The sequence below is a fragment of the Theobroma umbraticum genome, unplaced genomic scaffold (genome assembly GCF_002168275.2).
Source record: "Theobroma umbraticum cultivar Fairchild unplaced genomic scaffold, ASM216827v3 scaffold_51.0, whole genome shotgun sequence".
In the NCBI taxonomy this organism is placed as follows: domain Eukaryota; kingdom Viridiplantae; phylum Streptophyta; class Magnoliopsida; order Malvales; family Malvaceae; genus Theobroma; species Theobroma umbraticum.
In genome coordinates, this window is record NW_018397260.1 from 2,972,856 (window position 1) to 2,990,659 (window position 17,804).

The 17,804-nt window shown below is 32.9% G+C and overlaps 3 protein-coding genes across 3 annotated transcripts; all 3 read left to right on the plus strand.

Moving 5' to 3' along the window:
• The first annotated feature begins 5,701 nt into the window (after positions 1-5,701).
• On the plus strand, positions 5,702-7,706 carry LOC110416230 (Pentatricopeptide repeat (PPR-like) superfamily protein). The gene has a single exon (XM_021428140.1). It carries the CDS (start codon positions 5,743-5,745, stop codon positions 7,384-7,386), a length of 1,644 nt encoding a protein of 547 aa, XP_021283815.1. The 5' UTR covers positions 5,702-5,742; the 3' UTR covers positions 7,387-7,706.
• An 832-nt stretch (positions 7,707-8,538) lies between these two features.
• Positions 8,539-12,709, plus strand: LOC110416231 (Exostosin family protein). Its single transcript, XM_021428141.1, has 8 exons — positions 8,539-9,068; positions 9,169-9,315; positions 9,405-9,469; positions 9,564-9,633; positions 10,905-11,123; positions 11,711-11,854; positions 11,967-12,102; positions 12,192-12,709. Exons 1-8 carry the CDS (start codon positions 8,703-8,705, stop codon positions 12,419-12,421), a joined length of 1,377 nt encoding a protein of 458 aa, XP_021283816.1. The 5' UTR covers positions 8,539-8,702; the 3' UTR covers positions 12,422-12,709.
• Positions 12,710-13,323: 614 nt separating this feature from the next.
• On the plus strand, positions 13,324-15,588 carry LOC110416232 (thylakoid lumenal protein (Mog1/PsbP/DUF1795-like photosystem II reaction center PsbP family protein)). The gene is made up of 5 exons (XM_021428142.2): positions 13,324-13,801; positions 14,399-14,502; positions 14,603-14,714; positions 14,888-15,115; positions 15,213-15,588. Exons 1-5 carry the CDS (start codon positions 13,477-13,479, stop codon positions 15,275-15,277), a joined length of 834 nt encoding a protein of 277 aa, XP_021283817.1. The 5' UTR covers positions 13,324-13,476; the 3' UTR covers positions 15,278-15,588.
• The last annotated feature ends 2,216 nt before the right edge of the window (positions 15,589-17,804 follow it).

A 17,804-nucleotide genomic window follows, 5' to 3' on the forward strand; every position in this document is an offset into this window, starting at 1 on the left:
TTGGTGATTCTAGAATTGCTCAAGCTTTGGGTAAAGGGAAACTCTTTCTCAAGCTCACATCTAGCAAGACTTTAGCTTTAAATGGTATTTTTCATGTTTCCAATACAAGGACCAACCTGGTGTCTGTGGCTTTATTGGGCAAGATTGGGGTGAAAGTGTAATTCGAATCTGATAAGATCGTAATGACAAAAAGTAATGTGTTTGTGAGTAAGGGTTATTACAATCAGAGACTCTTAATACTTAATATTTCTAATGTTCTCAATGAAAATGCTAGTTTTTTTGCTTACATAATTGACTTTATTGATTTATGCCATGGTACTAAGATAAGTTAGGATTCCTTATATTAAAAAAATGTAATCACTTCGTTTAATTTTTAGTATTAAAATGTATGCTTTAATAAGTACGAGATATTTGCTGAAACGAAACTAACTAAGAAAACTTATATTTTAGTAAATAAAGAATCTAAATTATTAAGTTTAATTCATACTAACTTAGGAGATCTAAAATAAACTATAAGTAGATGTGGTAAGTAATACTATGTTACATTTATTGACGATTATTCTAGATTTACTAAAGCTTATTTATTTAGGCATAAAGATGAAGCTTTGGACATGTTTATTAAATATAAAGCTGAGATAGAAAATCAATTAAATAAAAAAATAAAAAAAGTTAGATCAAATAGAGAAGGTGAATATATATCGATTAATGATATATATGAAAAATAAGGAATAATTCATGAAATTAAACCTCCATATTCTCTTAAATCAAACAATGTAGCTGAAAGGAAAAATAGAACGTTAAAAGAAATAATAAACTCTATACTTGTTAGTTTAAATGCACATAAAAATTTATGAAATGAAGCTTTATTATTTGCATGTCATATTCAAAATAGAATTCCTTATAAGAAAACTGGTAGGACATCTTATGAATTATGAAAAAGTTATTCTCCTGACTTAAAATATTTGAGAGTGTGGGGGTGTTTTGCTAAGGTAATGCTTCTTAAATTTAAAAAGAGAAAAATTAGTTCTAAGACATTTGATTGCTTGTTTATTGGTTATGCTGAACATAGTGTTGCATATAGATTTTTTGTATTAAAAAGTAATGTCTTGATTATAATACAATTGTTGAAACAGAAAATGCTGCATTTTTCTAGTATATTTTTTCATTAAGAACTAATACAATTTTTCATGCACCTTTTAGTAAAAATGATTTTAAAATACAAAATGATGATTTGAGATGATTTTTTTTGGTGATGATTTTTATACTTATCTTGTAGATAATGATCCCTTAACTTATACTGATGCAATTTCTTCTAAAGAAAGTCCATTTCGGAAAGAAGCCATACAAAATGAAATTGATTCGAATTTACAAAATAAAACTTGAGAATAGGTTGATTTGCTACTCAGAGCCAAACCAATTGGTTGCAAATGGATTTTTAAAAGAAAATTTAATTCTGATGGTTCAATTGATAAATACAAAGCTAGATTAGTTGCAAAGGGTTTTACTCAAAAACAAAATATTGATTATTTTGATAGTTTTGCTTCAATAACAAGAATTTCATCTATTCATGTTTTATTTGCCTTAGCTTCAATTTATATACTTGTTGTTCATCAAATGGATGTAAAAATTGTTTTTTTAAATGGTGATTTAGAAGAAGAAATTTATATGACACAAATCGAGGGATGTGCTCATCCTAATCTAGAAAATAAAGTTTGTAAATTGACTAAACATTATATAGTTTAAAACAAGCACCAAAACAATAACATAAGAAATTTGATTAAGTTCTTATTAGTAATGGATTTTCTACTGTTGGAGTTGATAAATGTGTGTACATAAAAACTGTTGATAGTGAATGTGTGATTATTAGCTTATATGTTGATGATATGCCTTTTTTTTTTGTATATGCATTGATGTGGTCAATAAAACAAAATATTTTTTGGCTTTCAAATTTGATATGAAATATCTAGGAGAAGCTAATATTATTTTGGGTATTAAAATCATAAGATGTAATAGTGGCTTAATGCTAACATAAGAGCATTATGTTGAAAGGTTACTTAAAAAGTTTGGACATTTTGATATCACACTTATGAGTACTCTTTATAATAGTACCATCCAATTAAAGAAAAAATAAAGGTTATAGTATAGCTCAGCCTGAGTATGCACAGATTATTGGGAGTTTAAAGCATTTGATGAATTATACTCAACCAAATATAGCTTATGCTGTGTTTATACTGAGTAGAGATATACAAAGTCTCAATCGAGATCATTAGACTGCCTTGAGTAGAATGATGAAATATTTGAAAGGTACCATAAACTATGGTATTTTATATAATGAATTTTTTGTTGTATTAAAAGGATACAATGATGCTAATTGGATCTCTGATTCGGATGAGATAAAATTCATAAATTTTTATGTATTCACCCTTGGTCAGGGTGCTATAACTTGGAAATTAATCAAACAAACAATAATTGCTAAATCTGTAATGGAGTCAGAATTTGTAGCTTTAGAGTTGGCTAGCAATGAGGCTAAGTGGTTGAGAAATCTCTTAATAGATATTCCATTGGGAATGAAACCAACACCTTCTATGTCTATGCATTGTGATTACCAAGCAACAATATCCATTGCAAAGAATAAAATTTTCAATGGTAAAAATAGACACATTTGTTTAAGACAGGATGTAGTAAAGCAGCTGCTTAGAGTTGGAATTATATCCATTGATTATGTGAAGTCAGAGTTGAATTTGACCAATCCTTTGACTACACCCTTGGGAAGAAAATTAATTCATGCTACATCGAGAGGAATGGGATTTAAGCCAATTGAAGAAATCAATAAATAATAGTAACCCAACTTATGTGATGGGAGATCCCATGAATTAGGTTCACATGGGTAATAACAAGTTATTTGTTGATAAATTAATGCACTAGTAAAATTATTAACCATCTTATGGTGTGTACATAGTACAAAACTGCAATGGAAGAAAAGTTTAGTTAAACTCTTAATACATTCCATATCCCTTATGGTTAGTGTATTATACTACAGTAAACACTTGATGGAATCAACCTATATAAGTGTGGAGTGGGGTTGTTCTTATGAGAATTATGGCTAGTTTTTTAGAGCATTTATGAATAACTAAGGACGCGTATGGCCTATTTGCACAAAACTACGTTGAACAATAGAAATTTTAGGGTGTAATGTGATTGATGAAAAACTATATTTCACATAAAGAATTTTGGTTCATATAAATTACAAACTTCACCAAAATTCTATGACTTATGTTTCATTCTTTCTAAAGGTGGTTCATAACTTAAAAAGCACCAGTGACTATGCATTGCACTTAAATGAAATTTGACCCAGCAAAACTTCTTATGAAATCTTTTAAAATATGTGAAGGATGGTTAGAAAATAATATATTTTATAAAATTCAAACATCATACATTGCCAAAATATAAGAGAGGTGAATGCCTTATATATGAAAGCCTATTGTGGGCTTGTTGCAAGCAGGAAAAAATGAGTGGGCTCATGCACATACAAGATTGGGCCAAATCTTGGAGAAATTTTAGATTTTTCTCAAGTTAGGCTCAAGTGAATGGTTTTGCTCTAACATTTATTTGACTAAGTACTCTACCATGCTGATGACTCTTCTAATTTTGCTACAACGTATACTTAAGTAAGTGTACATATTTCAGATTTTGATTGAATTAGACTCAAACTCTATCATGCTTGCCTAACTCTTTTGGTTTTGCTCCAATGTCTATCTGACTCTACCATGCTAATGACTCTCCTAAGTTTGCTACCATGTATACCTGACTAAGTATACATGTTGACCAGTTTTTTCTTTAACTTCTTTAAGCTTTTTCTCAACTCCCTGATTTGGTACAACGTTTACCTTATTTAGTGCAACATTTACTTCATTCTCTGCATATAAATACAGCCTCCTTACCTTATTCACAAAACACTAAGAGCCTCTCATCTCCTCCTTTTCTATTTTCAACATATTTTTCTACTTCCTTTCTTTCCTAATTGGGTTTTTTCTTTTTTTTGTTCATGTCATCTCTTAAGAGTTTGTGCAAACTATAAAAAAATGTTTGTTGAATTCTAGTAGATAACTGCTACAGTCCTTTTACATTGAGTTTTATATTCCAAAAGATAAAAAATTATCCTTAGTGACAGTGATACCATGCCTCAGACTACCTAGTATTTTTATTTGCTTTATTTTATTTTCATTTATTTTCCAATTTTCTAACATTCTTGTCTTCCTCTTTTGATCTTTTTTCTGATTAATCATGTAACTTATTATCAATATTAGTATTATTATATTAGGATTCTTCAATTTTCATGCAAGAAACTAACAAATTTTCACATATAAAGAAGATGACAACAACTTTCTATTATTAGCCTAAATTAAACTCATGTCTTCCAAAAAATGTAAGCATTTTGTATTTCGTGCTCATTTGGCCTAACTTGTATTTAACTTACTTACTGCTTAAAAGAAAGTTGGGCCAAATAAGATTTTGTAAAAAATTCTTTAAAAAAAGTAATTATTTTTTAAGAATAAAATTTTAAAAAGAAATAGCTTAATTTTTTTTTTTAAAACATGCCAACTAATTAAGAGAGCTATTATTTTCCAAAAAGATCCTCTCTCAAAAAATTCTCTTTCCTCTCTCCTTATTGATCTCCTTCTCCTCTTTCTCTTTTTACAAATCATCATTCTAAGATTTTTTTTTATTCTTACAAAATTTAAGAAAAAATAAGATTCAAAATTCAAAATTGTATTCAGGTATTATTTCTTCTTTTTCTTTCTATTTTGTTTTTAATTTTATTTCTATCTTTTTTTAGACTTTGGAAACTCTTTTTATTAATTGATATTTCTCAAATTATTGTATGATATGATAATTATGTAATGTTTATTTATTCTTAACTTCTTTATGGTGTATGTAATATTTGATAATTATGATTAGAATAATTAATTAAATAGGTCAATATTTGTTTAGATAAATTAGATGAAAATTTAAATAATATTTGTTGATTATGTTTGTTGAGATAATATTATTCATGGAAGTAAACTTTGTTGGTAAGGATATCAATAGCTAAACGTGATTTTCTTGAATTATTGTTACCACATTATGTTTATATTTTTCTTTTACAAGTTACCCTCCATTGTTAAGGTTAAAGGTTTTAGTAGTCGATTTTTTATTTTTTTTATCTCTCATTTTTTTATTTGATTCAATTTTTTTGATTTTATTTATTTATTATTATTTAATAAAAAATTATTTATGAATTATGTGTTACTTATAAATTATTTGTTGAATTTTTTTATAATTAATTATTAATTATAAACTTTATGTTATAAAAAAATTATTTTTATATTTTCAAAATTTTATTTTAAATAGATAAAAAATAAAGTTAATTTTTTTATTTTGAATAAAAATATTTGTGATTAATAAAAAGTTATTTATTAAATATCTTGATAATTTTCATTAAAGTTATTTTACCAAAAAACTTATCTATAAAAAGAAACTTATAAAAAATAAATTTATCGAATAACTTTAATTTAATTTTAAAAATTATTATTTTTTTATAAAAATTTTATAAAAATTTTTAAATTAAAAAAAATTAGATCAAACATGCTGTCAATACTACAAGAAGCATTAAAGATTATCGTAGGTGGAATTTGATAAAGCTTTATTCTTTCTGCTCAAAAGTGACAAATCTCCCTCCAATGACAGTCAAAATTATGAGACATGAGAACGGCAAACTTGCCTCAAAGCCCACAACAAATTCCAAATGACCTTCCACAACAAACCATAGAAACAACAGGCAAAAACAATTCGAACCCGAATCAACCCAGTTGGTGTTACATCATAAGAAACCGCCTTTCTCGAGGAACTCCCAAACAAGTGCTTTCCTTGTACACCCAAATACGCCAAAAAGGACTCTACATTTTAGCCCTGGTTCCTTTGATTTTCAAGGCTTGTGCTTCTGCCTCAACCCAACCTTTTGGGAAATCTTTGCATGCCGAATCAATCAAATCTGGGGTAGCCTTTGATTTACATACTGCCTCGTCATTGCTGAATATGTATTCGAAATGCGGCAATTTGATTGATTCCCGGAAGGTGTTTGATGAAATGCCTGAAAGAAATGTGGTGACGTGGAACGCTATGATTGGTGGGTATTTGAAAAATGGGGATACAAAATCTGCATTGGATTTATTTGAAAATATATCAGTTGGAAGAAATTCAGTGACTTGGATTGAGATGATTAATGGGTTTGCAAGGAATGGGGATACTTTAAAAGCCAGGCGTCTTTTTGATAAAGTTCCATTAGAGCTGAGGAATGTGGTGACTTGGACAGTGATGGTTGATGGGTACAATGCAAATGGAGAATTAGAGGCTGCAAGGGAACTTTTTGAAATGATGCCTGAAAAAAATTTCTATGTTTGGTCATCAATGATTTCTGGGTATTGCAAGAGAGGTGATGTAAAAGAAGCAAGAAACATTTTTGATAGAATCCCTGTTAGGAATTTGGTGAACTGGAATTCATTGATTTCAGGTTATGCACAAAACGGGCTTTGTGAGAAAGCTTTGGAAATGTTCAGGAAAATGCAAAGTGAAGGTTTTGAACCTGATGAAGTTACTATCACAAGTATTTTATCTGCTTGTGCACAGTTAGGTGAATTAGATGTTGGAAAAGAAATCCATTATCTTATTAAGGAGAAGGGAATGGTAGTTAATCAGTTTGTTTTGAATGCGTTATTGGATATGTATGCCAAGTGTGGGGATTTAGCCCATGCAAGATTGATCTTTGAAGAAATGAGTCGCAGGACAAGTGCCTGCTGGAATTCCATGATCTCCGGTTTTGCTCTTCATGGACAAAGCAGAGAGGCTCTTGAGTTTTTTAGAAGAATGGAATGGTCGAATGAGATGCCGGATGAGATCACTTTCCTTTCTCTTCTATCAGCTTGCGCACATGGGGGATTTGTAGATGCTGGATTAGATATATTTTCCAAGATGGAGAAGTATGGGTTGGTACCAAGCGTCAAACATTATGGTTGCGTGGTAGATCTTCTGGGTCGTGCTGGAAGATTGAAAGAAGCTTTTGATTTAATCAAGAGAATGCCAATGAAACCAAATGATGTAGTTTGGGGGGCTCTACTTGGAGCTTGCCGGGTTCATCTGGATACGAGCATGGTAGAACAGGTGATGCACGAGGTTGGCAGGTTGGCGCATAATTCACATTATGTGCTGCTGTCAAATATTTACGCAGCTTCAGACAGATGGGAAAAGGCTGAAACGATGAGGATGGCCATGGTAAGTAGGGGGTTTCAAAAGACTCCAGGCCTCAGTTCAGTTATACTCAGTCACATAGATCTAAGAAGTCACCATTGAGATTTAAAAAAAAAAAAACAGAAGTCACCGTTGCTCTTGAATCATGATAGACCATGCAGAGATGTGGGAAAATGCAAATTGCATAGTGGTAGAAGACTGCAGATTTGCAGTTAGGTAACTTCCAAAAAGCTAAATATTAAACCTGAATAAAATCATTTCTTAAATTCTCACTTCATGCCTTCATGGACTGTAATTGCCAACTTTTTTTTGTTGTAGTTTTAAGATATTGTCTGGAAAATCATCCATGAGCAAAAGGTTACATACTTTGTGACCCAAAGATATTATTATACCTTTGTGAATCTGTTTTTCTTCTTCTTGGATCTCGCTCAGACCCAATTGGTATGGTTTTTTTAGCAGTCCACTACTCTCAATTTTTCTTTTTTTGGACTTGTTATAAGGAGGATTGGAATCCTATTATTTAATTAGGGAGATCCTTATCAATCAATGAGCAAATTATTTCTTTTTATTACTTTTAAAAGAACAAAAAGTAATTTAAAGCAATTTTATTTAACTGAAGTCGGAAAAAAGTTTCTTGTTTGGAACAATTTCAACCGAATGCAATGAACCATAAATAACTGGAGTTGATTACAATGTTATGAAATATTTACTGAAAAAGAAATAAAAGTTTTGATATTTGTCAAGAAAGAAATATAAAAATATAAATTTACCCTTAAATTAAAGTTACATTTTCAAGTTTCAACCTATTACCCGTAGGTTTGGCAAGATCTAATCTAGTGTGGCTAATTGAGATCGATGTGTTTTCGACTTTTTCTTAGTCAAATCTCATTGAAATAGGTTTAATTGACCTCAATTAATTGATTCATAGTAGTTCAAAATCAATTTTCATTGATATATGACGTTTTTACGATCAGATTTAGATTTTTTATTATCGAATTTGATTTTAATAAGTAAGATTGAACTTACTTTCAATCATTTTTTTGACACAATGTTGTTGATGACATGTTTCGCAATTTGCCACTTTCTCATTTTTCTTATTTCTTTTTCAACGGCTGAGTGTTGAAAATTCAATTAATAATCAAGAGTAAAATAATAATAATTTCATTTCTTTCTAAAACAATTTAAAATTTTATTTTCCTTTAAATAAATATCTTCTGGCATGGCCGCAAACGCTCATTATGTTTTCTCCATTGCACTGATTTGAAATTGTCGCTTTTTGAAGTTTAGACGGAAAGCGAAACTATCTATCGTTCATCTTTGCTTGAGCTCAGCAAAATCCGGCTCTACTTGACAGTTGAGTCTGTAGTTCACTGACTGGTTCTGAAATTTCCAAAGAGCAGATTAGGAAAGACAAAGGAATGAGCAACAAGCCTCGAATCTTCTCTGCGCACTCCCACAGCAACACTCCCTGCACTCGTGCTCACCAGATCGGAGCGCTCCTCCTCATAGCCGCTACTTTCTTCGTCACACGACTCTTCGACCAATCCTTCCCTCCTCCCTGCAACCTCATTTCCGACCGTTCATCACGAGATGCCGACCTCCGCGTTGCCAAAACGAACGGCGGAGGACGACCACTGTGGCCCGAGCGAGGCTACGGGTCCCACCTCTCTCTCAAGATCTACGTCTACGACGAGAACGAGATCGACGGCTTAAAAGACCTTTTGTACGGAAGAGACGGCACCGTTTCCACCAATGCTTGTCTCAAAGGCCAGTGGGGTTCTCAGGTTTCTCTTTTAGGTTCAATTTAATTGAATGGTCTGTTTTTTTTTTTTTTTTGAATAATTTTGTTAAATTAAAGTTTAATTATTAGTAAACAAACTGTAGGTCAAAATCCATAGGCTGTTACTGGAATCTCGATTTCGGACAAGAAAGAAAGAGGAAGCAGATTTGTTCTTTGTACCATCTTATGTTAAATGTGTTCGGATGTTGGGTGGTCTCAATGACAAAGAAATTAATCAAACTTACGTCAAGGTAAAGCTTTGTTTTATTGTTGAAAGATAAAAAAGTTTTTTTTATTCATTGTTAGTTTATTAACGATATAACTGTTGCTTTGATTTTAGGTTTTGAGTCAAATGCCATATTTTAGGAGGTCCGGAGGGCGTGACCACATATTTGTTTTCCCAAGGTATAACTGTTAGCCTGTTACAAATTTGCTTTGTAAGGTTTTGAATTTGATTAACTTTGATGCAAAGGTTGTTTTTTTTTTTATGTGATTGCAGTGGTGCTGGAGCTCACTTATTTAGATCTTGGGCGACTTATATAAATCGTTCTCTAATTCTTACTCCTGAGGTATTGATCTGGTTATCCAACACTAGAATCAGTCATATTCTTTGCATTTGCCAAGCTTCTTTAGTTGGAACCATATTACTGATCATTACACTAATGCCTATGAATGTATGATGGCCAAATGCTAAGCCAATGTTTAGGAACTCAGGAAAAAAAAGGGCAGTTTGAGGAATATTGATACATAATAGAACCAAAAGCTAAGGTGCCAAAGTGAACCATCCCCCAATATGTTCCAGTCACTTCATAGCAAAATCAAATGCATACACTAAACAAAGATGATAAAATATATTTGATTGTAAAGCTCACCAAAAATTATTAAGATTTGCTTTCATTGTGGTTTGAGCTCTCGTGATACGTTTAGTTATTAGATTTTCTCTAAAGACACTTTATATTGTTAGCTTCTACCTCATGGTTTTATACACCTTGCAGCTCAGGGGATATAAATGTATTATGCTCCTTGCTGCCTTGACTACATTGAGTCTAACCATGGTTAGTTGGTTAGATGATTCCAGTTGAGTTCTTTATCTAACAGGGGAAGGCAGAGTCTGAATTCCTGGATTCATTGAGTTACTATCAGTGGAAATGTCTTAAGTTCTAGAACTGAGGACTTTTTTTTTGAAAATTGGTGTTAAATCACTTGCTTGGGATGAAACATTCACTTCCCTTGCAGCTAAAATTATTTTGGTCCGGTCTTTGCTGCCTATATCCCATTGTTTTTATGTTTAAATTGCCACTTGAGATCTACATGTTAGCCAGAAAACTATGAAAAGCTGCTGCTTAGTATATGATATAACTGGAGAAAAAAAGAACTATTAGTTAAATGGTTTCTTATCTTGAGGAGATGGGGAATTGATAAATGTGTTGTAGAGCAACTACTTAGTAACTTGGGTACAGATGGTTTGAAAAGGAGAAAGAACGTAATTTTTAACTCATGTTAGAGGATTAAAAGTGAGATGAAAGAATATGGTGGAGATGGTTATTTTCTCTTTAGGCCACAAAGTTAATCCTTTATGTTTTCTTTCCAAATTGGAATTATTAGGAAGAGAAAAGAAGAGGGTTTGAGTAAAAGATTATAAATTTACCAAATTGTCTGTAAATTTTCCTATCTTACAAATGTTATAATGTTAAGTCATTTTGTCTCCATTTTGAACTCTTCTGAATTTTCATTCTCTTCACATTTGAATCCTTCTTACCAAGCAAAACCTTTGGCGATTGAAGTTCTCTTATATGTGTGTTGGTGTTCTTAAAAAAAGAATATTTGTGTGTATTTGCAGGGAGACCGTACTGATAAGAAAGACATAAGTGCCTTTAATACATGGAAGGACATCATCATTCCTGGAAATGTTGATGATGGGATGACTAAAACAGGGGCTACTGTTGTCCAGCCTTTGCCTCTGTCAAAGAGAAAGTATTTGGCAAACTATTTAGGCCGGGCACAGAAAAAGGCCGGTCGTCTTAAGTTGATTGAGCTTTCAAAGCAATATGGAGACAAGGTATGTTTTCCTTCTATGACATTTTAACTGCTGTCAATATGAAATATTGTGATCTTTCAGATTATGCACTGATGATTTAGTCTCACTCAGTCAAGGGGTACATGTTTCAATGCAATTACAACAAACTGTAACTATTATTATTTTTGATGTGCAGTATCTAGTAGTTATGTTAATTAGTTTTTTGTTCGTTTTCTTTGGCCAATAGTTATGTTTATTAGTCCTATTAATTCTATTGAGGCTAATGTTCTACCTGATGCAATAAGCATATTGTGCTAGAACGGAAAAATTCTATGGCTTTGGTATCCTTATTCTGTTATTTATTACCTGTATCTAGTATTTAGGTAGAATATTGTTGCCCATTCTTACTGCAGGCTCTTTGTGTGTGGGTGAGTGGGTGTGCATGCAGCTAAGATTACTAGGAAGCTTGTTAACACTGTCTGGATTTGGATTCATATCTGGTTGACTGATTTGAAGCATGAAACCTCATAACTCAGCATGCTTTCTTTTAAATAATGAATTAGGCTGATTTTAATGGAATTTGCTCATTTATTTTGTGGTAAAGATATGCATATTGATACCATAAACAGTTGGAATGTCCAGAGTTACAGTTCAGTGGTCCTAACAAACTAGGAAGAGTGGAATATTTTCAGCATCTGGGCAATGCCAAATTCTGCTTCGCACCACGTGGAGAGTCATCTTGGACCCTTCGCTTTTATGAGTCATTTTTTGTGGTCTCTCTCTCTCTTTCTCTCTCTCTCCTCTCTCACGCACATGCACACACACACACACACACGCATTTGGAGGCCAATTGGAATAATGTGAATGTTGTTTTTCCCTAAACAGGAATGTGTTCCAGTTATCTTATCCGATAAAGTAGAATTACCTTTTCAGAATGTAATTGACTACACAAAGATATCAATCAAGTGGCCATCCACTGTAATAGGACCGGAACTTTTGGAGTACCTAGCTTCAATACCAGGTGAGATAGGGTAGTTTTTGCTTCTTGCTCCACTTATTGTAACCTTGAGCAGCATCATCAAACAACTGAACTTTGGGTTTGTTTTTCAGACGACGTGATAGAGGGGATGATAGCCCATGGGAGGCAAGTAAGGTGCTTGTGGGTTTATGCTCCAGACTCGGAGCCATGTTCTGCAATGCAAGCAGTAATGTGGGAGCTTCAGAGGAAAGTGAGGCAATTTCACCAGTCAGCGGAGACATTTTGGCTTCATAATGGATCCATTGTGAATAGAAATCTGGTTGAATTTACTAACTGGAAACCTCCCATGCCTCTGCCTTAATTCTTCTCAGAACAGCACAACCCTGCCTCCATTTCCATTGCGCAGTGCTCTGCTTTCACCTTTTCTCCAATTTTCGACATTGGCAGTCAAATTTCTGAATGACTCTTAGTATTTACTAATTCTTTCAGGTTGTAGAGCATTTTTTTTTTTGGGGTCACCTCATGGTTGGCTCCTTTTAAGAGAAGCATAATCTTAAATGTTGTAAAAATGGCACGAAATTATATTGTACTTTATTATATTACAGAAACTCTTAATGATGATATAGCTTAATTGTAAAATTCAATTCAATCTCTTATAGCCGGATGTTATAGATTAATTATGACATAATACTTGAAAAAAATTCAAAATAAATTGTTATTTTTTTATTATGTTGAATTAGATATTATATTTATATTTTGAATTAATAATTAATTATTATTTTAAATATTATTTGTCTTTTTGTGATGTTGATATGTTATTGTCGTAGTAAAAAAATAAAGTATAGTGAGTTATATCGTAATGTCATATTAATGTACTGTATTATTATTTAATATTCATATTTAATTAATAATAATTAATAAATTTTTAGTTATAAAAATTTATTTGATTTAAAATAAAATATTAAAAATTTAATTTAACATAATAAAAAAATAAAAATATATGTAAATACTTTTAAATAGTTTAAGAAAATTTTTAGGTATTTAGTCATATATTATTTTCTCAAAATCAAAGCCTCTTTGTTTTCTTCTTCTTGCTGAAAGAATTTGTGGGCTCGGACAAGTTAAAAAGTAGTAACCTAGAAAATCCACGTGTTAGGCTGAAAATAAAGATATTTTATCGGAAAGAATCTGAAACATGCACAGCTGTGAGGCCACGTCCACAAAGGACATACCGAAGAAAACTTCTGCCCTCTTTTTATTGAATTCAAGAAAAAGAGAGATTACAAAAGAAGCGAACAACCAACTTCTTTGCTGGTTGAAGTTCTGCTCTTGATTCTTGAACCTTTTGTTTTAGAAGACGGCGCGTATTAATTATTAGTATTCTCATTTTGTTACCAATTTTGAGTTCTGAAGAAGATGGGCACAACATTGTTCACTGGCTGCAGTAGCTTTTCATGGAAATGTCATCAGCAAGTAGCTCCTCCTTGCAGTCTTGCTCAATCTTCACCAGAAAATGGAGTTTCAACCGTAAACGCTGTCCCGGGTTCAAGAGGAATTGCCTTGGCTGATAAGGAGCAAGAGCAGTCCTGGGGGATTTTGAGTAGACGACGATCAATTTTGGTATCTGGGATTTCTCTAGCGTCATCGGCTGTATTGGGATTTCCAGGAGAGGGATTGGCAGTCGTCAAACAAGGTCTTCTAGCAGGGAGGATTCCTGGCTTGTCTGAGCCAGATGAACAAGGTTGGTGTGTAACAGTTTGACTTGCTGATTAGTAACTTTTTGAACTATTTATGTTGGCATGATATGGCAACACGCCCCAGCGTCTAAAGTTGTGAAACAAATAAAGACAAATGAAAGTTTTTTGCCACTACTTCCTAAACTGGTGGGGATGATTATTTAAAAATCCTTTAATATCTTGTCATATATCAGAAGGGAGCTATTCCAGTACAAATGAATCTATTGTAATTGTAGGTTTTTCAATTTCTTGATGAAAGAACTTAAAACATGGAGTCCCGTTAGATGCTGCTATTTCTTAGATAGCGTTTACTCATATTTACATATAAATTTGGAATGTTTTTAGATGGATATATAATTAGATTAACAGTAACAGGAAATTAAGATGATTAAGTTTTGTCCAGCTACTTCTGTAGATAGAAATTAACAGAACATAGGCGCATTCATAAAATGTGAATAACTCTGCAGTCCTAGCTCACATTGAAAAGAAGAGCATGAATTGATTGCCCTTAAGACCTAGTTTGATAGAACCAGGGCCAGCTGCATCTGCTTTGTCATTGTAGTGAATCTTTATCTTCACCAGCAAACAATGTGCTCAGACAGGTTGGAGGACATACCGCAGACCAGATGACAAGTCCGGAGGGCATGGAGTTGGATGGAGTCCTATCATCCCTTATGCCTTTTCAGTACCTCAAGAATGGGAAGAGGTACTATCATCCCTTATGCGTTTTCATATGTTTACATTTTAACTTTACCTTAGTACTCGGGGCTTCATCAATTCGCTTATTCTATATATCCCTGAAACAGGTTCCTGTATCAATTGCGGATTTAGGTGGTACAGAGATAGACTTGAGGTTTGCTAGCTCAAAGGAAGGACGATTGTTTGTCATTGTTGCACCAGTTCTGAGATTTGCTGACAGTAAGTTTTTCAAAATCCCTTTAGTGGCTCTGGCTTTACAGTTGCTACCATTGGATTTGGATGATGTCATGGGATACTTGAGTGGTTTTAAAGTAACTGATGCCTGCTGAAAACATAGTATTTGTTTTGTGATCAATATATGGTTTTAACTGTGTTTGTCTTCTGATGTATAGATCTTGGTGACAATGCCAGAATTGAAAAGATCGGACCTCCAGAAATCGTGATTAATGCATTTGGACCAGAGGTGATCGGTGAAAATGTAGAAGGGAAGGTGCTGAGCATTAACACGGCAGAACATGATGGCAGAATGTATTATCAGTATGAGTTGGAGCCACCTCATGTATTGATCACAGCAACTGCAGCCGGAAATCGCCTTTACCTATTCAGTGTAACAGGAAGTGGTATGTACTTCTATCTTACTCATCAATCATCATAAATAATAACGTTTAATCATAGTTAAAGATAAAATATTTGTATGATTTTTCCTGATTTTGGCAGGTCTTCAATGGAAAAGGCATTACAAGGATTTGAAGAGGATAGCGGAGTCCTTTCGTGTTGTCTAGTTTGGATCTCCCTGAATTGTGACATCAGTACAAAGTTAGAGTTGGATGTTTTTCCTTTTATGGTAATTCATAATGACAAGAAAAACAACGAGAAGAAAAACAGTGTATTTGCAGCACTACAAAATATGCAACTTTGTTCGGAGAAGATTTTGCATAAAAGCTCTATACCTGGCTAGAAGCTACAAGAAAAAGTTTGTATTTACTGTCAAAGGAGTAACATCTAATTTCATTCAGAATATCATATTGTCTTTTTGGAACTTACAGCTATGTACTTCTTACACTTTGCTATTGCAATGTTCACCATCACTAAATTCCATGCCTACTGTCTTACATTTCTGCAAATACACATGGTCCATCCTGGTTCCAGAGTGATGCTGGCTTTACTAGATCGGAGTTGATTCACCAATCTTCCCTTTTAGCTTCCCATTAAACGGCTGCGTCATGTATATTCAATGTCCATTTTGAATCATAGGGATGATACATTCATCTTATTCTAACCTAGATTTGCGTCTGCAACATGTCATCAATAAATATCCCTTGATGTTACATAAAGAAAAACATCCCTTGATGTTCCAATCGAATCAACAGCTTGTACTTGCACAGAAATTATTTCTTTCACTTTATAAATATTTATATGATTAAAAAAGGAAAAAAAAGAGAAGAAACTAGTAATGCAATTTTGTTTCTGTAGAGGGGTTCTTCTAATGAGAGAGATAGTATTGTAATTAAGTAAAACGGATAGGTAAGATGAGTGAGCTTGTAATGGAAAAGGTAACCATGATAGCTGTACATGCATCCTCAGCTTGGTTGGAGGAAGGAGAAAGATACTTGTGATGAACATGAATTATTTCATTCACATGCCTCCGAGGATATGGATGAGTAAAAAGTGAGTTGTTTTTGAATCTATTGTTTCCAATCAACACTTCTTCTTTTTGCATGGTGAAATATTTTGTGCAAGTTCCGACACTCAACAAGTGTATGACCGATGGTTTGATGATAATCATAATACTTCGGGTTGGACTTCTTTTCTTATGTTGGTTGTTGCGATACGGAAGGTAGGTTCACTTGTCCATCTTTGATCCATGCTTAAAAAAGTGCCCTCACTTTGTCTAGTGGGACTTAGAATGGTAGAGGAGAATCATCCTCTTTATTTTGTCTTCTTCTTAAAGATGTCTCACCTAGATAGTAGATTAGGGTGAGGGATGCTCCATTCTTTGCTTTCTCTTTGGATTGCATTTATTGTTAGGGTGTTCCTCTTATTGAAACGGCTAGCTCCTCTTTGTCCAAGGATTGTATTATTGGTTTTTCATGCAGCTTCAACTAGAGTAAAAAAGGTGAGAAGAGATAGTTTTATTTAAATGCACCTTATATTCATCAAACATACCTTGGATGTCAATTTTCACTAGCTAATTTGATCGCCATGAGAATCTTGTATGTCCAGAACCCATTCTCTAAGATGCTAAATGTACTCAAAGAAATCTTTTCATAATTTTTGATGTTCACTTCTCAAGTCAATAAGAGTAACATTCTCTTAAGTATAAAAGAATTTTTCATTGCACATCTTACATATTTAGTTCCAAGATTCTATAAAACCAGAAGTAAGATTGATGTAACAAGTGTAAGCCCTTTTAGTGAAGAACTTGGATAACTACTTTAGCTTCAAGTCATCATCTATTCCCGCTATTTTGAAGATCTCTACAAACTTTATGACATGTATTAAGCATCCCTAATCTTGTCAATGAATTGTTTGAACTTAAGGTTGGTGTAATCCTTAAGATATGGCTTAACAGTTACATAGGGATAGCACAATTTAAGGTCAAATTTTGAAAAGTTGAGACTCTTTTTCTTATGGTTGAGCAACTTCTAAAATTCTTTTTTCGTGACAAAGCCTTGGGTAATGGTTGACGGAATCACTATGGTGGAGTTGCTAGCTATGGAGAGATTAATTGTATTTGCATTTCCAACAGTTAGTGCATCAGTTGTGATTCACCATTTTCTCTATTTTCATTTGTGTAGTTGGTTTGGTTAGTCATGTTGTTGCACAAGTTGAGCTTGAGAGGTTGTTACGATAAATGATATATACAAGTTGGAAGATTGCCTCTATCATCCACTTATTGTTATCTTTCAACATTTGTATTCTCTCTTAGGAAGCCTAAAGCATTTTCATGAGGTCTTGAACATATGTGGGAATGAGTGTGTCTTGGTTGTTGGGAAAACTCTCCATATCTTTTAATTGTGTAATTTTTTGATGATTTTTACTTAATGCAATCACTTCTCTTTAGTGGAGTCACCAAAATATGAAGGGGTTCTAAAGAGAGAGGTAATTTTGCAATCAAGTAAAATGACCATGTGGGGGGCAATAAAGAAGAAGGTGGCTAGAGCAGTCATTGAAGTGTTAAGTGCTTGTCACAAGACTTAGTTCTAATCATGAAATCATATTATTTACATTGAACAATTAAAGTTTTCATTTATTAATAAGCAATCAATGATAAAGGTTATAAGTCTATTGGATGAAGTCCATGAGATT

Excerpts from the sequence above, each read along its gene's own strand:
- LOC110416232 (XM_021428142.2), top strand. The coding sequence starts at position 13,477 with ATGGGCACAACATTGTTCACTGGCTGCAGTAGCTTTTCATGGAAATGT. Across the intron at positions 13,802-14,398 it reads GTCTGAGCCAGATGAACAAG|GTTGGAGGACATACCGCAGA; the intron begins GTTGGTGTGTAA and ends GTGCTCAGACAG. Across the intron at positions 15,116-15,212 it reads ATTCAGTGTAACAGGAAGTG|GTCTTCAATGGAAAAGGCAT; the intron begins GTATGTACTTCT and ends TGATTTTGGCAG.
- LOC110416230 (XM_021428140.1), top strand. The coding sequence starts at position 5,743 with ATGAGAACGGCAAACTTGCCTCAAAGCCCACAACAAATTCCAAATGAC.
- LOC110416231 (XM_021428141.1), top strand. The coding sequence starts at position 8,703 with ATGAGCAACAAGCCTCGAATCTTCTCTGCGCACTCCCACAGCAACACT. Across the intron at positions 11,855-11,966 it reads TTTATGAGTCATTTTTTGTG|GAATGTGTTCCAGTTATCTT; the intron begins GTCTCTCTCTCT and ends TTCCCTAAACAG. Across the intron at positions 12,103-12,191 it reads GTACCTAGCTTCAATACCAG|ACGACGTGATAGAGGGGATG; the intron begins GTGAGATAGGGT and ends TTTGTTTTTCAG.